The 24,466-nt window shown below is 34.4% G+C and overlaps 1 protein-coding gene across 2 annotated transcripts; it reads left to right on the forward strand.

The window, feature by feature from the left end:
- The first annotated feature begins 11,273 nt into the window (after positions 1-11,273).
- LOC128164002 (sarcoplasmic calcium-binding protein-like) lies at positions 11,274-22,476 on the forward strand. Of its 2 annotated transcripts, none has more exons than XM_052827711.1 (2): positions 11,274-11,432; positions 21,655-22,476. In XM_052827711.1, exon 2 carries the CDS (start codon positions 21,673-21,675, stop codon positions 22,210-22,212), a length of 540 nt encoding a protein of 179 aa, XP_052683671.1. In that variant the 5' UTR covers positions 11,274-11,432; positions 21,655-21,672; the 3' UTR covers positions 22,213-22,476. The 2 variants fall into 2 exon arrangements, with proteins under 2 accessions (XP_052683671.1, XP_052683672.1); XM_052827712.1 differs by lacking the exon at positions 21,655-22,476 and adding an exon at positions 16,934-17,856.
- The last annotated feature ends 1,990 nt before the right edge of the window (positions 22,477-24,466 follow it).

The raw sequence follows: 24,466 nt of genomic DNA on the forward strand, positions 1-24,466 counted from the left end.
ATTAAATTTGTTCTGTCTGTACCATTTGATAGGACTTTAAATTATATAATTTCCAATCATTTCCCCTTTCATGCCCTTAAATTGCAGCGCAATTAGCATGTGTCATTGTTGATTTATTAAGTGGCCTACTAAAAGTTAACCTCGTTTGTAATTTTGTTCTAATGAGGTAGGCGTTCTTTATAATCGCCACAAAAAACAAAGAAGTTCCTTGTCACTTTTTAGTGTTTGGTCGACAAACCATATAATTGCAGGACCTGCAAGATTGATTTATTTCAACTGTTGATGTTTTAGGTAACGGTCAAGAGAAAATTGTGCATTTTAGCTTACGTATAAGTAGCATTTTTACAAACACTGATAATCAAGTTACAAATCATGAAGGTAAAAGTAGAGTGCTACTCCATCATTTATTTAAACTGGTGTTCGGGATTTTTTTTTCAATGTGTAGATTACTTGCATCTCTGTTGTATCACAGGCACCTGAATTTTTATCAATCAGTCGCTTAATAAGTCATATATCGAAAAAATTATACCCCTACTATATATATATACACAAGGTGTGCAACGCCATTTTGACCCCCTCGTCGATTCAGGCTTCAATTTGCCACATAAATTAGATACGCCTACTGGTTTGCGTGTAACATTGAGTTCAAATGTGATATTTCTCACTATACATTTCGTCCTAAAGTTTAAATCCAACGCATTGATAATGCTATCAACTAAAAGTTATGTAGACTTTGAATTTCGTCCCGAGGCTCGATAGCCATCAGCTGACGTCACGAATTTTCAAAATGAAATAAATTTATAATTATTGTTTTAAAAAGTTTATGTATTAGAACATCCAGTGCGGAGTTGAAAATTCGTGACGTCAGCTGATGGCTATCGAGCCTCGGGAGTCTGCATGAATTTTAGTAGAAAGCACTATCAATATTTTACAGATAAAAAATAGAATTATCATGGAGTTGGCCCCACCACTTTTTTGGGAGTATGTAAAATATTGATATTAAAAAAAGGAAATGAGGAGTGAAATTGAAGTTATATAGTACGCCCCCCCCCCCCCCCCCCCCCCCCCCCGATTAGGATTATGAAGATTTAAGGAAACTTAAAATTTCCCTTTTTTTTTTTTTTCTTTTTTTTTGCTTGTCAAGATTTTTTGGATGAGTCTGCCCCCCTCCCCACTTTCAAAAACGATGCTACGTGCCTGCAGTAAATTGTTTGTGTTTAGCATTGAATGCTTACCGTCGGTTATATAGCAGGCACAGGTTGTACAGATAGTGTACCTAATGTTACTATGGTAGCACGATAACGATAGACCGGACTCGAACCCGGGGGCCCCTTGTTCAAATCAGTCTACGCTATCAACTGCACCAACATTTTTTATGGTGTTTTTTTTTACTATTTAACAAAAAAGAATTATAAAATCTGGCTCCATATTTCCGAATCAAAATCATTATTCTCAGATTTCTATACGTATTATAGAATACAATGCTGTGTTCGGTTAGGGTAAATGATTAAAGCATAGCAACGAAATATAAAACAAAGTCTTTTAGACATTTTGAAATGATTTTATCTAGTTAAAAGAAATAAACTTTTCAAGGATTCAGTTAAAGAGGAAATGCACATTTTATAAACATTTATATAGTAAGAGACTTATTTTAAAAAAATTGATAACAGTGAAATGATATTTTTTAATGGAAGTAAGCGCTGACCGATGTTAACTTCAACAGCTAGTAAACTACTTACCAAGATTAAAGATAGTGATGCATGGCTTGAGTTATGAATGCATAGAGATATCAAATCAATATACCGGAGAGTAGAAAAGAGTTGTCTTTCTTTTCAAGCATCTTCCTCCTTAATTAATCGAAAGTAGCTAGCTGATCGGCTTCTATCATTTGTTACATGAGACAAATATCCGGTATTAAACTTATATATTGGACATGAATGATTACATGTACATATTCCAAACGTTGACATATCATTTACGTTTAAAGGGAATAAAATTTTTAACATACAAGTTACTATCATAATAGAGTTTTCAGAAAGAATGAGAGAACGGTAGTAGGTTATTTTAATTGGGCGCTTTTGCGTCTCAGTGATTTTTATTGGTTTTTTTAGTCTGGCTTATTGCCCGGATCTAGAGGAAGATGGGGGCCTCGGAAATTCAATTAAATGGATTCATTTAGTAAGTTTACCGAAAATAAGACACTCGGATAGCCCCACGACCCACTCCACACCCCTGGCAAACAAAATCACCCCTCTGATACCCCCAAACGGGAACATAAATTTTCTGGTTTCTAGTGTCTGGATCCGCGCGTGAAATTTATAAGATAATTGAAGATGGTAAACAAAGTGAGAAGAAAGAGTTTTAAAATAGTTAATAGATTGTTTTATTGATTCAATAGGGCTATGAACGTAGCGGACATGGCCAAGAACAATATACTATCCTTACATTTTGACATGCGTTGTTTTATTATCTACTCCACTCGTAACCTCGACGAACCCACTAAAACATTTTATTGTTTGAATTCAAATATTTATGGAAATAATATTTCATCATTACATGTGAAATGTTCTATTTGTCCTTTCTGACATATATTATTTTTCAAATAATATCTGCAATATGACTACTGATATATGTCAGAAAGGACACTTTGACGTAATAAACTTTTTTTTTTTTGCATTAGGAATTAATATTGCTATTTGAATTTACTTTTTCCAGAATATACTTTGAATTAATTTCGTCGGTTTTAAAATGACAACAATAATTCCACACATTTCAGCTCTGTAAACCAAGTAGGCAGATATGACTCACGCCGATTTCCTCCGAGATTTTGGACGACTTGAACCTGTGGTTTTTGGACAATATTATTTCACCTACATGTTCACGGTACACGTAATTCTACACCATCTTCTTGTCTGGGCTGAATTAGCATGTGCTATTTTTCATGCATTTCTGTCTGCATGCAGCGCTTGTTTCGTCAGCTGTACTCGTGAATACATTTGGTAACACATGCTTTTTGTTTGCCTGCAACACTTTCATCATCACAATCACTTTTTTTTATTTGCCGTGAGAATGCGGCCATAGAAGTCGCGGGGAGATCTAAAGATAGATGTTTTTTTTTATTAATCCCTCTCTGGATAATCGGCAAAGTGTGTTGTACAGGGTGGATGAGAGGCTTTCAAATATCATAAATTATATATCAGTCTTATTCTATACAGGCATATAAATAAAGCAGTAATTGATTTATTAAAATCATAAAAAAAAATGAACTGGCCGTTAACTAATTGAAATTACAAGAGAATAATTATTTAAAAAATAAGTTCTTTTTTTTTTTGTCGTAAGTGCAAAAAAAAAGATTTGCCTTTCTTTCAACGTTTTTCTTCAAATGTCAAGCAGATTAATTTGTTTGAAATCTTCATGCAATGTCATGTATATGCACATGTACATGATGGACATGAATGTGTAATCTTGACAAAGGCAAGCCGCGCCGTTGATTAAAACTGATTCATATTTTGTTTTTCTTTCAATATTGAGATCTTGCTGTAGTTTACAAGTATAACAGTTGCATTTACGCACGTATTTGTGAAAACACAGTCTGGTGTCTTTTTTGTCATGACTGGATTACTTAATATATATGTTTACTTGTTTCTGGAAACAAGATTAGAAAATTCGATGTACAATAATTACACCAGTATGTACATTAGAATACTTATGTTCATATATAACTCAAAATGCATTATAATAAATTTAGGAACCAATTTAAAACAGTTAACTCTGTAAAAAAAAAAATCTACTTATAAATAATCATAGAATTCAAATGAATGCCTTCCAGATTTTATTATTTTTTTTCTTTTTTTTTTTTTTGGGGGGGGGGGGTAAGTAATAGACAAAAAGATAACGTGCATCCACATGAAAAGTGCATGCACGTGTAAATAGGCGTCAGTATATTATGTAACACAGAGCTATAGTACTCAATCGAGGAGCATGTAGATCTCTACTCAGCAATTCATGTCGAGCAAATTTTACCTGAAAAAATTCCAAGTCACGCGCATCATGCATGTAGTGAGTGTTTATGCCGTTGTAAATAAGATGTATTTCTTATTCGAATATCGATATTAAATGTCTAGTTTTATTTTCTTATATCTTGAATTGTGTTTTTCATTTTACACATCATATTTCGTAAAGGTAAAAATTGCAGAATTCGAGTATTTTTCAAAGGATCAAATTGATGCTAATTGGTTTTGAGCCGGGGGGGGGGGGGGAGCAAAATTATATATGCGTGCATTATTTTATAAACATAGTATATGTATCTGTACATATAAAATTAAAAAAAAGGAAAACTCTAAACTTTGTTTGAAAGAAAAAAAACAATACAATTTGTATTTTCCTGCAAGTTTGAACAATGTTCAAACCCTTATATCATCAACATAGCATCCATTTGTATAAAGGATAACGACTCCAACAGTTCAGGTAAAATATGACATATATTTGGTGGGTTTTCTCAAATTTCGACAAACGTTTACAGATAACGATTATATTTATGACTTATTTTCATTTACATGACAGAAAGGTCCAGTTACTCAATTTTTGATTTTTTTATTGTCGGTAACTGTTTGGTAACGATTTCGCTGTCAAAGTTGTTTTGAAGGGTTGAAAAGCTTGTCGGATGTACATTTCACATAGGTCCTGCATAGCATAAGCGTAGTTCGGGAGAATAACCCGTACAGCGTATACCGCACTACTTTTTCTGGCGTAGTAATACGCCACCATTACTTAATTTTTGCGCTAATTCTGATTTTGTCTTACGAATTTAGTTTTATATCACAAAAAAGTATTGCTATTCTGTTGATGCAGCTCAAGTAGAGAACATTGCATTTTGTTATAATTATATATTTTTAACTGTAAACGGATTGTTCCTCTTTAACGTAGATTTTGTTAAACCATTTTAAAAAAAAAATTTAATGAACATAAAACAAGGGACAACTCTCTCTCTCTCTCTCTCTCTCTCTCTCTCTCTCTCTCTCTCTCTCTCTCTCTCTCTCTCTCTCTGAACCACAGACTGTGAGCTACTGGTGGTGGGAATAATTTTGATTTGTTATCATAGAGACAGTTATCGAAATATCTTTCTAAAAATATTCTTACAATGATAAACTAGTTCAGCTTCTGACTATTCACCTTCAGCGAATTTCGATTAATATAAAGCACCTGTGTGATGCATTTTCTGAGTGTGCGTAAATTCTATTCAGTCAAACTAGTTTTTTTCTGTATACCTGACTGGCAGATGTATAATGTATAACTGTTTATGTCAGTGGCCCCAGGTATCCTTGAAAAAATATTATGCAACAACGGCTTGTTGATATTAACATGTTTGTATTTCATTTAATACCTTGGGATGTCAATTTCCTTGAACCCTCAATTATCTGAGTATTTTTTTTTCGTAATGACACCAGTCTCTGATGTTACGTACATTTAAAGAGTTCCATAAGATGCGAGATCGTTTCTTAGATTGCTCTGTGGAAACTGAAATTGTCTGAATTCTGATATAATTATATCATTGAGTGATATAATTTGTTTAGTTATTTCTGTTTTGTTTGGTTAAGTTTTTTTTAGGGTAGTTGTTTTGTTTTTGTTTTGTTTTTTTTTTGTTTTTTGGGGGTTTTTTGGGGGTTTTTTTTGTTTGTTTTTTTGTTTTTTTTTTTTTTTTTTGGGGGGGGGGGGTGTTTTGCCGGGGTGGGAGAGGGAGATATAACAGATCTAGAATGTTATCATGAGTACGTATGCTGAACTCGAAGATATTTTTTTCTAAAATCTTGACATGATTTATATATAACTGCATGTATCCACTGGCGGATTTTAGGGGAGCGTGGAGGGCGCACCCCCCCCCCCCCCTCCTAAAATTTTCAAAGTATGCATGACTGTAGATGATTTGATAAATTTTACATAGAAAAGTTAGCATTTTGTGTTTCACTTTATTTATAATTATGCCTGACTCAATGTTACACCTCATTGATACACCAGCTGTGCTATGCTGAATGTAATTCTGCTGCTCTATAAACATCTATAAACATCTGATCCTAATGCATGTTGACAGCCAATTAAACTGTGTTTAAAACAAGCAGTGTTGGTCATTTCATTATGGTGGCTGCATCAAATTCCCCAGAGCCCTGAACTTGGGGCTTCGACCAAGAATCGACTGGAAATCCCAGCAGTTTTGTTTCAAGTGTAGACTGCGCTGTCATTTCCCTATTCCGATGCACGCAAAAATTTCTGAATATATAATTGCATTTAAAACCAGATGGTCTATGTGCAATCATTAATCAATTACTGTATATTTTTTGAATTTTTTTCTAGGTAAATAGACTATTTTAATATAAGAATATTGAAGATTTGACGCAATTCAGATATTTCTAACAGCTAATAGGGGGTCGGATACCGTAACGTCATTAGAATGTTGTAACTTTGATAACCTGGTTAATTTTGGGAGTTCATAAATGCCTAAAATATTTTGTTTTTAATCCAATACATGTATTAGGTATAAGTAACAATATGTTATATATATGTTATAGGCTTTTGTGTAAAGGAAGTAAGCACCAAGGAGAAATAGTAGATGGCAGAAGTCTGGTGATTAAAAGAAATGAAAACTTTATCTATGTTTATTTTTATTGCTTATTTCATCTTTTAAAAGTGTACATAACTAAAAAAAATACCACTATGTTGAGCCTGGTTTTACCTTCAAAATACACGAAAACCCAGGAGCTTCCGGGGGCTTCGCCCCCCTCGGCCCCCACCAGGGCTTTGCACTGGACCCACGGGGTCCTCAAGGCGGCCCCCAGACCCCCTACCTCAATAATTTTATCCACGCCCCCCCCCCCCCCCCCCAGCTACAAATCCTGTATCCGCCTCTGGTATCATTGTAATACTTTGTGAAACAAAATGTTTAAAAGTGACAAATTTGATTAAGAGGTATGTATATATATTACACTGAGACAATGTTGCTTTGCAATTATTTATTTGGTCAGAAAAGGAGCAAACAACCCACGTGCACACGTTTAATAAGCAAATACTAAGTAGTACTAGAATCAATTGTCATCTTCTAAGCCAGCAGTGCTCACAAATCACAATAACCACACACAAAATGTCACTTTCTGATTACTTCATTATAATCGGCTTTGTACGACGTCATTATCAAACAAAAGGACAAAACTCAATTCAAAATTAGAGTAGTAAAAAAAATGTACTGAAATAAAGTCTAGATTGTGGTTAAATTCAAATAATTCACAAAATTACACGATATACATTTGTAGATCGTGTATAAGGTACTTATTTTTGATAGTTTGTATTCATGCTTAATTATACACTGAAAATTCCTTATCCTTGATTTTTTTTCATTACAAATTATATTGACACATTTCTAAATAATTAATACTGAATCCATTGTAATGTTACCTTACATCGTCTTATTTCATCTTCTAAATCTGTGAGTAATTTATTATACTGAAAGAAAACATGTCATATGTTGAATTAAATGTTGAATTAAATCAAAAAAATGTTATTTAGAAATGATTCAATACTTAAGCAAAATAAAAGCATTCTTTGCTTAACTTATCAAATAATTCGGAACTCCAGTAGCCTAACCTGTGATAATATGTGATAATATGAGCAATTCTACTCTGCGAGAAAAATACTGTATAATATCTCTCTGACATTTTATTTGCATGTACAAAACGTTTGATGAAGCATTCGTACGCTCTACGAACTTTCAACAGAACTAGCGACTTTTGACCTCTTCTGAATTTGGCCATGCTCTGAGTGTGTAAGACAAAGTCCTCAATCCCCTGCAAACTCGACAAGTAAAAACAATTCTAGATGTAACTTTTATCATCTGTTTGTTTATGCAGAAACATTTCTATAGAGAAACAGATGCGTTTGTGATAATACACAATCAAAACCCGGATTTCCACCAAAACGTTTAACGTTTGGAGTTCCCTTATCATAATAAACCTGTTGTAGTGTTAATTAAGCAGGCGGGACCTTGACCTTGGCTATCTTATAATGACCTTATTTTTGCAGGTCAACTACAGTACCGGTTAAACAATAATTAAGCAAACCAATGTTCATGATAAGAAACGTTGTTTCAATTATCTAAAGCTTATTATGGAGACAAAAAGGAGAAATGGTGTACGCTGGTATCTAAACAAATTGCTTTCTGGTAGTTTAGTTGACCTTAGCCAATACTATTGGCAGTTTTGCCCCATCAGAACTTCTCTGTACATGTCAAGTAACTCGAAAAAACTATTGCAGCTATGCATAACATCTGAAAGTACTTATTTCTCATAAAATGATGACGTTCAGAAATATTAGACACTTACAATATACCTTGTGCAGGAGAAAGATGTCTGCTGAAAGGAAACATGATGCTCTCTCTCTCTCTCTCTCTCTCTCTCGCCTGTCTGTCTGTCTCTCCTTCTATCTCTTCCCGTCTCTCTCTCTTCTCTGTCTGTAAGTTTCTCTCTCTCTCTCTCTCTCTCTCTCTCTCTCTCTCTCTCTCTCTCTCTCTCTCTCTCTCTCTCTCTCAAAATCGTGAAAAACCAGATAAACTGTCGACCAATTCTTTCTTTGTAAATGAGTTGTTGTTTTTTGCTTTAAATAGAAAACTACAAGCTCCTGCTATTATCTTTCAGGGTCTCATATTGCTAAATAGTTCAAGTGAGCATTCTTCCGCGGGATATTGTTTGATTATTCAAATAATTGAAAACAAAGATTATTCGATCATTCCAACTTATAAATATTGTTTGAACGCAAGAATTCAAAGCAAGTTTTCATTTTACCTGAAGACAAATAATTAATGCAAGGTTGTAAAAATAGTTTTTTTTCACATGTTTCTACTTAACAAGCAAAAAAAATGATCCATTTGGCTATTCGTAAGGTAACTTCCGATGGAAAATCCATTCAACGCATGCTTAAGAAAGAAAAAAGTAAAACAAAACAGAGGACGGTTAAAACGGCTGGTAAAGCATTAAAGACACATAAACATATTGGGCTAGCATCTCGGAGACTCATCGGTAGGTTCTATTAATTAGCAGACTGAGCCGCGGTCACTGCGAGTTTAGCTGAACCATTACTCTGCGAGCAACCTCTGGAAAAGTACATGTGGTTAGGTCTGTACTTTATCTATTTATTCACTCGTATTTTTTACATGCTTTATATAACATTACTGAAGGGATTAATAAGCTACTTGAGGAATAATGACTACAGATACATGTACATTGCTTGATTTTTTAATACACTTTTCGGAAAATATTTACTATGCAGCTATTAATTATGAATGGTGTTAATTGTTGTTTTTTTTGCATCAACCAACATGTTTTTGCACAGACCTGAAATATGAATATTTACAACATAGCATTCCTGTCCATTATGTCATGCGAAATTTTCATACACAACATGTAGTAGTAATTATGCAAAGCTGTTTATAAAAACCTAACGAGAGAGAGAGAGAGAGAGAGAGAGAGAGAGAGAGAGAGAGAGAGAGAGAGAATATCAGAGACAAAGACAGAAAGACAAAGACAGAGAGAAAGAGGTGTCAAGACGATAAAAGTGGCCATATAGACAAAACACCATTATGATATTTGTGCTTCTTCTCTAAAGAGCCCAAAACACTGACGATAGACAAAGCAGTTCATCAGAGAGCTGTAAAACTTAAGACAACTGTACGTAATGTGTTATAATGCCTTGATTCTCCAATTTATGTATGTTGTTATCTATGTGTGTTATTATTTTAGCAATTACTCACAGCATTCAAATTCATTTGGGTTTTCACTTGAAACTTTTTCTTACGTAAATGGAATATGACTTTGTTGCAATGTTTTACGTTTTACAGATTACAGACGTAAAAATCAGGAGAGAGAGAGAGAGAGAGAGAGAGAGAGAGAGAGAGAGAGAGAGAGAGAGAGAGAGAGAGAGAGAATGTTAATTCGCAAAATAGAAACACGCAGAATTAACAACAAGCATTGTCAAAAATAACTACACGGAATTCTATCGCATAAAATGATTATAAATTCTGACACTTTCAAATTTCATTCATTTCGAAAAAATCGTTACACTATAGCCACTAATGACAAAAATTAGTACATCATAGTACAGACATGTCTGTGTATTGTGACAGGACTTGAATAACAAAATCATATTAGTTGGAACGTAAAATGCTCGAAGTTAACATCTGTTAAAACCAATCACAAATCATTCCTCTCTCTCTCTCTCTCTCTCTCTCTCTCTCTCTCTCTCTCTCTCTCTCTCTCTCTCTCTCCTGTACCATATGGCAGCCCTGGGACCAAACCTCCGAGGAGATTGTTTGAATGAACTGACTGACATCTGACAGATATTTCTATTGTGTTAACTATGGAGAGAATTTATGAGCCTCTGTATCTGTTTAGTTCGTTGTTTCTACATGATTGCATAAAACTTGATCTCGATCCGTAGCATTGGTTTTTAAGTATAACCTGTAAAATATGAAATAGCAAATACATGTTACATCGGCAATTGAATGACTAAGTTTCTAAAATGTAAAATTTTACTTAGCAAAGAAAAATTACACCTATTAATTTTTTTTTGAAATTGAAAAATTCGGTTTCTTATAACTTGAACTTCACACAAAAAAAAGTCTTACGTCCAGTCTTCTCTTTAACATGTACGTGCAGACAATAATTAAGAGAGGAGCCCTATCCAGGCTAGGCGGGATCAAGAGACACATTTTTCATTACAGCCCCGTATGTTTTGCGTTTTTAGTCTTTAATTAGAAGCCAAGGCTGCATGAGTACATGGGAGATTCCTTGGCTTGTTTTGATTAGCGAGCTCAAACGATATTTTTTTCTTTTTGGTTCATATGGTTGTCCCCAAATAAACTCGGGAGTAAGAGCGAAGTGCCACATTTTTTCCGCCAGAATATCCTTCAAAAAGGAGGGTGGTTTATTGGAAGGCGGGTGGGGTGGGGAGTTAACTGTCCAATCATGAAACTTCTTGCTATGATTGGCAACAAGATTAAAATCTCGTGAGGTAGATGCAGGGGAATAGGCATCATAATTAGGCTATTCTATTAATTATCCTCATTGGCTTTCGCCGTTTGTCTGCCCATAAGATATGTTCGGAATCAATTTCTCTACATCAGCATACCCCCCCCTTTTGATTTTTTCCTTCCCCCCTGACGGTACCTCCGGCTTACTTAAGTGTTTTACCATGAATGGTGGGTATGCATTGATACCACGTCGTAATTGATTGAGCCGCTCAGAACGGTTCTATATTGTATCTTCAATCCCTACATAAAGCCACCAGTTGACGTCGATTCGGCCGCGAAGACACAGCAACTCAATTGCCATCAGGAATTCTCCTCCAGACCTACACATCCGGATTAACGTTTTTATTTAGATTTTAAAAACTCCGTAAGTATATATAATTATGTAACCTTCCTTCGCACCTCCAACCACCCAACCATCTACACCTTCCCGAATTTCTCTCACCAAGAATAAATTTTTTTGGAAAAAAAGAAAAAAATAATATCATAAGCATACAATTTTCAGAATCTATGGTAAAGATTTAATAAAAATTTTCGCTATATGTCTAATCTTATACCCATAATCCTTCTCCCTTTTAACACATACAATTCCTATTTTTACATATTGATGATATGGTAGGGGAATTTATTTCTTTAAGACACGAGAATGACATTCTCATTTTTTTTTTCGTTGAATAACTTCATACTGTTGTACATGCCATTTTGGTATTTTATTACTGAACTGAATACGATGAAAATCACAAGATAGCAAAATAGCAGACGACAATATATTGATTGAACGTAAACGAACGTCATATTGCAAAGTAACACGGAAAAAATTGCGATTTTATAAAACACAAATTGAAATGTGCCGAGACAGCACATAAATGAAAATAAGTTTAATTGCGTATTTAACGAGTTACAGTCTGAAGCGAGACTTAACATGTCTGTTGAAATTAACTTTTGCAATGTGTGAAACAAAAAAGAGTTGCTAACAACTGGTGTCAACTAAAACTCGTACAACGTGCTAAATATGTAGTAATAATGATCTGAGCGAGGTAAATGTCGAACCAGATAACTTGGTGCGTCAGAGAATCTATATGCATATAGACATATGGTTGTAATTAGATCTTCTGGTGATGATCTTGTACGAATCGCGGCCATAGCATCGGGTCTTCACAAGATGGTGTAGAGATAAACGTTTATCTACGCAAGAGTTATTATCCATAACCCACAAAAGAGTCCTAATTAATGATGTCGGTAATGAATGCATTAGATGATAGAGAAAGATGTGTGATGAGGGATGATTTTGTTTGAAGTTAAGTTAAAAGTTGGAGCCATAAGAAATTTGTAGAAGTTTTAGTTTGAGAGTTTTTACTGGTATTAATGTGTCTTCCGAATGAAAATAAGTTTGGAATGCGTTTGTTATATGAGTTAAAAGAACGTAAAATATTTGAGAGAGACAGAGAAAAAGAGAGAGAGTTTCAAAGTCCATTAATTACATCATTTTACTCATATCCGATAAATCGTCAAAAGCGAGTATAGATATACATATGTACAAATCAAAATGGCCATTTAAAAAGAAATTATTTTTTTATTTTATTGCCATTTTAGTAATTTAATTCGTTGACATAATGTAACAAGATAATATCTACTTCTTAACTCATTATACTGAGATAAACATTCATTGGAAAGGAAATTATTTAGAAATGTCGCCCGAACCCAGCATCACAATGCAATCATTCCGATAGCATGGTGATACATGTATGAACATAGTACTCATAATAAATGGGTCATCCAAGCACATGGACAGGGGATACACGGAAGCCCCCTCCCCTCCCCCGGAGAATTTAGACTAAATTCAGTTAGTAAACTTACCAAAAAATAGGCCTTGGACGCCCTAGCAAATAAACATTCGGACCCTTTCTGGGTGAAAAAAAAATGGATTCGTATCCATTTATGAGGACAACGAAGAATTTTGGGTAAGTTGTGCATCCAATTAGACTGTAGATGGATGTTTGCTTCGCCTAGCTTTATCGCTTGTTTCCTCAGCATTTCAAGGCTGTGGCGCGGCGTGCAATAGGAACTGCAACGTCTCTTTCAACAGCATGTGTCTACATGTGCAGGCTTTGACCGACTTGCAGCTTTTTACAATGACGTCACAGCGAGCGTTTCTGCCAACAATTGAGTTGTTTGGAATAACAATACCTTGCACCTTTATAATGCATATCTGTTGGCCATCACCAGTCGCCCTATTATTTCTTACACACAATTACTGGTGGCTAACACTGCGCTAGCAAGTATAATACCGGATTCAAACGAAAAATAAATGCGCCTCTTTTTGTAAACAAAAATTCAAAAAAAAAAAATCAAATTAATCTGCATAAAGTCGAGAAGCGTTAATGCCATAATTGTAAAATCAGCTCCACAGTATTTGCAAACTTTACTATCAATTTGAAACTGCGAAGCAAGATATCACGAAATCTGCCGTAACTCCTAAATTGTTGATGCGCTAAGCGAACAATGTTCTGCAAATGCAGATCCCCCTGCGTACGTTAAAAAATTTGTCCAATGCAATAGTATTCCGCTTTTTTATGCTTTGTTCATTGTTTTTTAATTCCATATCCATTTTTCATTATCAAAAAAAAACATCATGATATATAGCTTTGCTTGCTTAGACTAGAATATTAGTAATTTTGATTAACTGCATAGTAATAAATCGCGGTGTTTGTTTTATAAAATTTGAGAAAATGTGTTTAAATATAAGTGTGTTATCGTCTATTTCTTAGCAGATAATACATATGTCTAGTTATGATTAATTAATAGATAAACTGTTTGCACTGGTTATTTCAGTGCGGTGTATTAAGGGGGTTCAATTATTTGTTGTATTACCTGGTGGGTTTTTTTTTTACGTTTTTAAGAATCTTGCTTGATGAAACTCAAATAAGAATATCAAGCGCTGATCTAGCTAGCGGAGGGACATCATCCAAAGTCAAGAGTTTCTGGTCCGCTCCGCTCAACATAAATATTTTTCAAGAGCGGAGCGGACCAGAAACTCCGCTCTGCATAACTATCTTTTAAGAGCGGAGCGGATAAGAAACTCTTGATTTGGCAAGATGGAGGAAGAAATAGAATGATCACACTCCCTCTCTTAATAAAGGAAAATCTAGACTTCTTAAATTCATATACACGTAATATAATTACCAAAAACAGGCATAGTTCACAAACATCCCCTACCTCCGAAGCAACCATTAATTAGATCTTTAACATACCTCGAGAAAAAAGTCTTTGATCCGTGGATTGATATACAAAGCTTCTTGATAGGGAAAATGATAAATAGTACAGAAATTTACAATGTATACAATTTTTACCAAAATCAATATCAGGTATGAAAGACTTGTCTAATATTCAAATTCTTCCTCTTATAAAATTATCTTTATTATGTCTTCTTTTATGTTCTAAGAACGTTTATCGTACTGAACAGTAATTATTGCTTCTTTAACAATACAAAAATTAAAAAAGGGAACTATGAGAGAATAGCTTACAGACGTAATTATTTTTAGCTTTGTAATTATTTGTCGAGTCAGAATACGGGACAAAACTATTAAATCTAGAGTACAGTTAAACACGCATTATAACGAGCACGCTTATAATGAATTGACTCTTATAAGTGAATTTCATTCCCCGTGGGTTTGAAACATACTATAATGCTGACGGATATAACAAACTACGTTTTTAACTAAGCAAAAATGCCCGTCCATGGCACTTCGTTATAAGTGTATTTTACTGTACTTTCATTCTATTATTTTACATATATTTTAACAATCGTCTCAAAAATGTCCGTCTTTGTTAGGTTCTTTTTAATGTGGTTTCTTATATTTCACGGCATTTAAACTAATACATTGTAGTTATATATACAGAAGGCAAAATTTTAAATTGCTATTATTAGAATAAGGAGTTGATATGTCAGTATTATTTTAAAATGCAAAAATGTATTTTTATGCAGTTGATATTCATTAAGTAAACTGTTATATGTACAGTCTGCTAGCAATTTCGTCTATCTAGAGACTAATAATATGTAGAATGCAGCAAACACCTCTTAACTACATGTATATATAATTACGAGTACTTTTAAGCATTACTACAGCATTAATCGCTCCTTCTCGGGCCTTTTCGGCACTGCTCGGAATTTCCGAGCGTTGTCGGAAAGGACCGAAAAGTTTGCGATTGCCTCTAGCATTTGATCGCGTATATATGGCATACCTTTGCATGTGGGGGTAATTTTGGCGTATGGTGTTTTGTTCTGGCTGGTTCATTGGGGTCATGGTTTCTATATTGATGTCAAAGTAATGAACTCGATCAGTAAGTAGTCATGGGCGACCATGGCCAGTGCGCGAGCATGGAAGTATTTAATGAGTAAGCAGAGGTGGAAATCTACTGTTTTGATTACTATATAAAGCTAGACATAAACAATGGGATGTTAGGTTAACCGAGATTTAGGCAATTGCGATAGAAAAAGGGAGAAGATTTTCACATCTTCTATATTTGAATAGCGAAATATATATTTTATTTTTTTTAATTAAATCATTGTTTCAAAATAGTACAAGACGCATTGAAATACATGTATTGATGTAATTCAATATACATCTTGATACCGGTTTAAATTTTTCACAAAATGCATTCTAAATAGAATGGTAAAAGCTCAGTTTTCAAATTCAGTGTGTGGTGACTAGTTGACGATAAAACATGCTGCGCTACGCTGGTAGATATTATCAGTGTGAAAGAAAAAAACATTCATTGTTCATTTTTGTTTATTTCGAAAAACGAACTCATCGCAATGTAAACATGCATTCACTTAAAAGGCAGATGCTGTATCATATTAAATCTGATTATGAATATTCATAAATCTCAGCGCCTGTGTTTCATTTTCTTAAAGTCCTCATGGACGTTTGCATTTCACACCTAGATAAACAAAACCATAGCTCTTAAGTATCATGTGTTTCTAAAACATACGATAATTATTCAGGAAGAAAACCGATATTGTATCCCATGTGTTCTTAAATAATACGATGAATATTCATAAAGGTTTTTTTTTACATAGGGATAACCGATATTGTGCCCATGTGTTTTGAATCAAATGCATGTTTGTGTCTCAGCTCTTATTTGGCATGGGACATGATTTTCAAGGCTCTGTCCTTCCTCTAGTTACGATAGATTGAGGAATTCGTTTTCACCTTGCGGATGTTGAAATAAGAACCATATGTAAAATTGCGCTGTAGCGTCACAAAAGTAGTTCCAGATTAACTCTGGTGTGTATTAAGTAGGCAGAAGATATGCCGCGAATGCAAAAAGTGCTGATATGCGGCCTCGTTAAGTATTTATGAAAGAGGTGACCCAATGTGTAATTAATATATGCTTATGAAGTATTTAGTTAGATTAGTGCGCATTAATACCTTGTGCAATAATATGTTGTAGAGTGCACCGCTTCCAAAACTGCATACTAGGTGTTTGCACTCGGCATCACAATCATGATCACATGCTTTTTCCTGTTTTCTGATGCTTTTATTATTCTCAGCTTAGAGATGTGAATACACAAATAGACTAACCTAACATACAAAAAAAATAACGATGTCAAATTTACAAGCAAAAAATGTTTTACTCTTCAAGGTACATAATGTAGATTTCATGTCTTTGATGATGATACATCTAAATAAAAAGAACACAATGATGGATCTATGCATAATCTAAAAATAGAAGAAGAAAAGATTTTTTACAAATAGTCATACAATACAATGATATATATTTCAAAACTTTACAAAAATTCAGGCCTTTAAATTTAAGATTTCTCTCTTTTTTTGAATATTGATTTTTTTTATTTTTATTTAACAGATATCAAAACCAAAACGATGGAATACCTGACACAGAAATGGAAGATGTGGTACAAGTCTCTGGACGTTAACCATGACGGGAAGATCTCCATGGAAGACGTGGAAGAATCCAGGAACAAATTCACCGACCTCCACCATCTCCTTGGAGACAAGGCCGAGTCGGTCAAAAACGACATGAAGAAGTGGTGGACCACCTACATCCTGACCACAGAGAACCAAGAGATCTCCGAGGAACAGTTCCTGGCCTACCTTGGCGGACTTTACAACGCGGACAAAGCCGCCTTCCGGGACCGCATGCAGCAATGTTTCGATATGATGTTTGACGTCATTGATACGAATAAGGACAGATCCATCGAGCTGGACGAGTTTATCTTTGCGTGGAAGGCATTCGGACATGAAAATAAAGACCTTGTGACAAAGGCCTTCTCCTTGTTTGACGCCAAGGATGGACTCGTACCACTTCGTGACATCGTGTCCGCCTGGGTGCAATTCGTCACCAGTGACGACAGCTCAAAACGTGACATCGTTCTCGAAGCTTTTAAAACCGGAGTCTAAATTCTCAATGGAAGAAAAAAAAAACTTTTTAAAAAAAAATTCTTATAAATATAAATTTTAATTTAGAGAGAAAAAATATGTTTATTTCCTATTATTCCCTGTTGAAAGGAAACTGTCGGACCATGATGTAGAATAACGCATGAGTTTATGTTACTCTGATGGAAACTAATTTTATTTCGTAAATTTCTACTTTTATTTTTTTTTGCCAATCAACTCGCAGAGTACGTAATTATGACGTCATGACACACGATAGAGAGCGGTCGGCCGATCTCCCGAGTCTTTGTTCTCCACTTTACCCTCACATCTTATTGGTTTTTCACCAGACTCTTTTATTATTATTTATAAATAAAATATTTATGTGTTTTCCTATTTGTGAGGATTTTTGTTATTCCCGTGTCTGTAATGACACGGATAGATGTGCTTGTAATACTGCGCGATTGGTCGTTAAACTTGAGACAACCGAATCAAGGAAAACCTTTTTCTTTTTTTCTGAAATTGGCCAAAATGAAGACATTTCTGCAGTTACGTCTTTAAGAAATCAATAAAAAAAAATTTCTCTCTCTCTCTCTCTCTCTCTCTCTGTTTCTCTCTCTCTCTCTCTCTCTCTCTCTGTTTCTCTCTCTCTCAGAAACAGCTTTCGTACATTTGTATTGTATACGTGCAAGTGTTTTAACTTAGAACTCAAAAGATACGAATAAAACCATTTTTCTCCCCCAGAAGCGAAATCTCTCTCTCTCTCTCTTTCGCTCTCTCTCTCTCTCTTTCGCTCTCTCTCGCTCTCTCTCTCTCTCTCTCTCTCTCTCTCTCTCTCTCTCTCTCTCTCTCTCTCTCTCTCTCTCTCTCTCTTTTTACATGCGTAAAAAGAACATAATGTGTGTTTTCCGAATTTAACTTTGCTGCTGACCATAACTCTACTGGTCTGTTCGGGTTGAGAGGCCGCCAATGCTACACTTACACATGCCAAAAAAAAACTTGCAATTCATTAAGCACAAAAATATGTGATCTGTTTTGGGGTTTTTTTCACTTTTTTCTCTAGTTTCTTTAAACAAATCATATGCCAATCAAGTATATTTGAAACAAATAAATCTAGGGACATTTTAATACTGAATTCCCCACTTTACTCAAATGTGTCAGTAACTCCCCAATATTTCACAGTGCGATCGATTTTGCTATCCGCAGTTGGTTTAAAGAATAACTTACAAGGCGAATAAAATCAATTAAAAATTAATTTTCATATTAAAGAAAAAAGAAATTTTGAAAGTAAAATGTCTTTAAATTCATTAAAATTTCATATTAAAGTATTTCACGAATTGTGCTAAATATTAAGTGCAAAAGACTGAATCTAACCAGTGCTCATTTTTGTTCGCCGTAAATTGCACTTTTTAGCATGTGCGGACATATAAAGTTCAACTCTTTGTCAATCAGGAATTTCCCGTAGAGCTACCGATCTAGACCTGCAGCTAAATGACTATATAGCTTTTGTAATAAAAATCAAGTAATTTGAATGCTGGCACTTAATTAACTCAGTTAAGTCGCGAACTGTGGCCAGTGATTTTGAGTGTGATCCATCCTCTCTCACTTGCTGCTGAGGGCTAGGAGAACTCTTGACCGAGTTAAAGTTTTCAAAATTTTTATCTTAGTCGTTGAAACTGCTGATCAAATAATTATTTCAGTTGATTTGCGAAACTGAATATAAAAGTTGCCAAATTATTGGTTGAGAGAACCCCGAGCAATAACTAAATGGTGAAGTTTGGTATTTATGGCAGTTAAGACACTTATTCTGATTAAACAATCACAATGTTTTGATAACATAAATAAAGTTATGTGTATTGTATTTAAATGTTGAGAGAAGTACCAAAACATTGACATCATAATCATGATAACGTTCTTTATTGATCATTCAATAGACGAATCGTATTTCTAAAGAGATCTTTTAGAAATATCAATTTGAATTATATCTTTTGTGAGAATTCCACCTTAAAGGGGCATGGTGACAATTTTGGTAAAATTTTATTTTTCTGTTTTTATTATTTATAATGCTTTAAAAATGCATTTCTTAACGATCAAATGAAATTTCGGTGCCAGTCGATGAGTTTTAAGCAAGATACAGGGTTCACAGTTCTTCGTCAGGTAAACAAGGCTCGTGCCCTGTTTTTGTTTACATAGGTTCAATATACCAGTGAAATAATCTTTTTCAAGCCTATTTGTCTATCTTCTTATTTATTTTAAGCATAAAAAAACAGTTCCTAACGATTAACTCATTCATTTTAGGTCTAAAACTGGAATTTTCACTTCAACATTCAAAACGTAAACAAAAGCTTTGTTTACATAGCGAAGAATTGTAAGCTCTGTAACTCGATTTTAACTCAACAAATGAACTCAAATTTTGGTTGTCTATTAAAAATACCTTACTGAAGCATTATAAACATTAAAATCGAAAAAATAATTTTTTACCAAAATCGTGACCATGCCCCTTTAACTGGCGATAATTCTTTATCGTTCTAGTGCCGGCCAGAGCACGGGCCTTCGATTATTAAGCAGGCTGGGTGATCTATAAGTTAGTAATCAGATCTACCCTGGATTTTTACATACGTAATAAAGTATTATCTATCATTTTCTAAAAACATAATTTAACTTTAAAATGATTTTATAAAGAAGAAAATTAATATAGTACAAAAATGGATACTGTCATGAAGCCCTCTTAAGGTACACGATTCCAAACTGTCCTGTCTTTTTTCATCCTCGTTGTCAACACGCACCTGCATTTCATGCATGACCTACGTGTTTTGCAGGGGTTAAACTCCCGACTTACTGCACAAGGCAATTCAGAATCCTATTATTATACAAATGGTATGTTGTTATTTTGCTACTGGAAAAATCAATTTTCTTAAATTCACCAATTAAAATTACCGAAAATACACCGCAGACACCTCTTGAAAAAAAAATATGAATCCACGTGTAGATCATTTAGAAATTGCACTTCAGACTAGTGCAAAAATGCCACATTGGCTTTTGCATACATGTAGTTATTCAACACGTGCTATAAATAAATATATGCTGTGTAAACTGTCGAAATAAAAACCCATATGTTGCAGAGAAAAAAACCCACCCAAAATATACTTATTAATTGTTAATATAATTTGTTCAGCAAAACAAAGGATCCTTGCTATCAAACACTAGACGTATTATCCAGTATACAATTACAAAAAAGGTAAGAAAAAGAAAAACAATTAAAATTGTAATGCAGTTGTATAATTAAAGTTTTAACACCTCCACACTGGGACGTACTTCCTATCGAAATAAAAAATAAAATAATGTATCATCATCATATTATCATCATTTTTTTCCTTTGCTAAAATTGTTACTTAAAAACACCGTAGCTCAGTTGGTTGGAGCTTGATCTCCGCATATGTAAATCACGAGTTTGAATCCTTCTAGGACTTATTATAGTTTTTACATTTCCAAAAAAAATAAGAACACATATTTTCGTTAAAATAGTGTAAGATTAAAAAAATCAAAACCCGTAAAAGCATGTTGATTATAATGTACTTTTATCGAATTCTGGGCAATGATATTTACTAAGTACTATCATTAACGGCATTTTATGGTTTTTAAATGTTTACCCGTTGCAAATTTTAATCATGCGAGATAATCATAGGCCTCTTTACACTTCAAAGCTGGCATATAATTAAAGCTATATCACTTCACTTCGCAGTTAATGTACGGTAATTCCTACAGAGGTATGGTCGAACAATAACCTTGTTATTTGTTTAGAATATAAGCTCAGGTCGGTTGATATATGAACTCTGAAATTACAAAGGTTTGATACATTGGATCAATCGGAACTTCTTGGGCTTTTCCGGCATCGCTCGGAAAAATACTTTCCGGGCCCTGACGGAAACACCGGAAAGGTTCCGATTGACATTGGGTTGAACGTTAACTCATGCAAGTATAGTGTTTAGTCTCGGATTTGAATGGCCAGAGGGAAAATATGTACGTACGTGTATGCATTTATACAAAATTGCAGCTCATGCAAAAAATTACCATTTCAGGATTAACGAAATAAATAAGAAAAAGAAAAGTAGATCACAAAGTTACAATTAAACGTCATGAATCGCACGTTAATCATGTGACATTTAACATTTGTTTTTCATTTTTTTTTTACAGTTCTTCCTTAAAATCAAAATGGATTACCTGAATAAGAAATGGAAAATCTGGTACAACTCTCTGGACGTCAACCATGATGGCAAAATCTCCATTGAGGACGTCGAGGAGTCCAGGAACAAATTCACCAACCTTCACGAGCTGGTTGGAGACAAAGCCAAAGGTGTCCAGGTCAATTTTGAAGACTGGTGGAACAAATACATCTTTAGAACTGGGGCTGGAAAGGAAATCTCGGAGAGCGAGTTCGTGCAGCAGTTAACGGAATCTTACAAGAAAGACAAAGCCGGATTTATCAAGGAAATGCAAGCATGCTTTGATTGCATCTTCGACGTCATTGATACGAACAAGGATCGCACCATTGACGAAGATGAGTTCGTCTACGCATTCAAAGCTTTTGGACACGAAAACGAGGCTCTGGTCAGAAAAGCGTTTTCTCTTTACAACAGAGACAACCAACACGTCCCATTAAAAGACATTGTCAGCGAATGGGTTAAGTTTGTCACGGAGGAAGACTCCAGCAAAAAAGACATCATCATGGAAGCTTTCAAGGAGGGATTTTAACCAAACAAACGAACATTTGATCGGTCATATGTCACTTTTTTCTCAAATCCTCCTTAATTCTCACCTGATGGTGGACGGTAACCTTTATAGAGCTGGCGGCGCAACGGGAACGAGGCTCGAGCCGCGTCGACCGAATTTCCTCCTTTGACATTAGAAACTAGAGTGGGGCCCCAGAATCGGAAGTCGACGAAAGACCATGCACGACGTCGTGTTTCATTTAACCTGTTTTTTCAGAATAATCAAAATAAACCTTTCTATCCAAAATTTGTCTCTTTTCATTGCTTAATGAAAGGACCGAGGACCAGATTGTTCACCTGAGTAATAATGGTTATGCATGTAGCTGTGATCAAAACCATCTTACAGTCATTTTCAAGAATATATGGGCATATAGTAAATTATCTCTTTTTAAAGGTTAATAATGTGAAGAAAACGTAACATTTTTGCAAGTTAAATGTTGAACCTTGGGCTTTAGTGTTGTTTAAAATGTCTTAATTAACAATTTCAAATGAAAACTTCATCAGAATGCTTTGATAAATATTTTCATTATCATAAATTATTATAGTATCAGAGTTTTAGGATTCTTTTTATAGCCTTTAGTTTATAAAAAAAAAAAAAACTTTACCAGAGACCCCCGTATCAGTTTCAAGGGTAATGGTCTTAACAAAGTAAGTTTAAACTGAATTTTCTCTTTAGTATTGAAGCTTTCCATGAAGCTCTAGTATTGGTCAAAAGATCACATTTTGTACAACTAAAAAACTGCACGATGTCAGAATGCTTTCATTTTTTTATAACGTGTCGTAGCATATCAGTTCTTGAGAAAATTAACCAACATCAAAATTTGAACCTTTATGAAGTCTCATAATTGTCAAGTGGTTTTGAAAAATAAAACATTAACGCTGTGTAACATTTTCACGATGTTTGTATTAAATATCACATGAAAATAATAACTTTGTAGTTCTTGAAGGGTTCTTGATAATTACATCTGAAATTTTATTAATACATACTTGTATTCTTATGCAAAAAAATGTAAAAAGTACCCCCCATTCTGACTCCAAATCCCGAAGATCATGAATTTGAACATACTTCAATCTACTGCCCAGTGCTTCCATACAATTTTCCGGCCAAACATTTTTCAGACAATACTGTAGATTCCTTATTTTACGCGAGTACTTATTTCCGCGATTCAATAATTTTCCATCAAATTTTATTTTGGTTAAAACTTTGCTTACTGTGAACTTTCAACGAAGTCAGTCTGCGCTTAATGTAATTGAACTACAATACATCATTTTTAATTATTTGCAGCTGCAAATCGTCAATTAATTAATTAATTAAACTTCAAGTTTGAAATGTTAAAAAAAATCCTCTTTCCCTCTTCTGGGTCTTGAAACCTCCAGGCGGCCATTCCAAACTAACATTGTTTTAAGGATAGCCTTAGGTAAATGATAAGATACTTACAGCTCAACGATTAGAATAAAATTAGCTGTGGTGTCATTCCTTTATTCGAGCACCTGTTACAGTCCAATATGAGTGAGCTTCTCAGTATCAGACCGTTACCAGTGGTTACAGTATTGATATCCTTCAAAATGGGAATGTCTCAGGTACAAGTAAATCAATAATGAAATTCAATGACAGTGTTTTAAGTACGAAATACTGTAAACGTATTACATTTGGCTGTGTATTCTATTTAGCGTTTTTGGCGGAATGCAGCTTCCGCTAAACCAGGTACATTGCTAAATGCCATGCCTATGTATAAGAATAGTCACATTTAGGAAAGGATAATTCAAATCCCCGCCAACTTGTTAAAAAGCTGATTTCCGCAAAAATATCGTACACGCCAAATATAATATGTTTACAGTATGTCTCTAACACTGTATGAAAAAATCTCAGCCAGTTCTCGGCCCTCACGGGCCTCGAAACTCTCTAATATCTTTTTCATACAGAACTGTTTTCGGCATATTCCCATTACTAATGAGAGTAAAAGTATGTTTAAGATATCATGAGTGATACCAAATTAATTGTCCGTATCATGCAGGGTTTTGAAAATATTTTTTAATTAATACAACAATATCTTATGTTCGGATTTATAAACACTTGTCGGAATGCATGGTTCCCTGTAATATGTTTTAAGTTTTATATACTTTGATGAGCTATTAATTATAAATAATTTTCTTTTGTATCATCGATGCATTTCTCTTTCAGTTTATATTTTGATATCGGGCCTACTGCTTGACAGTTAATCAGCCTGTGAAAAATG

Source organism: Crassostrea angulata, chromosome 9 (assembly GCF_025612915.1).
Source record: "Crassostrea angulata isolate pt1a10 chromosome 9, ASM2561291v2, whole genome shotgun sequence".
Classification (NCBI taxonomy): Eukaryota; Metazoa; Mollusca; class Bivalvia; order Ostreida; family Ostreidae; genus Magallana; species Magallana angulata.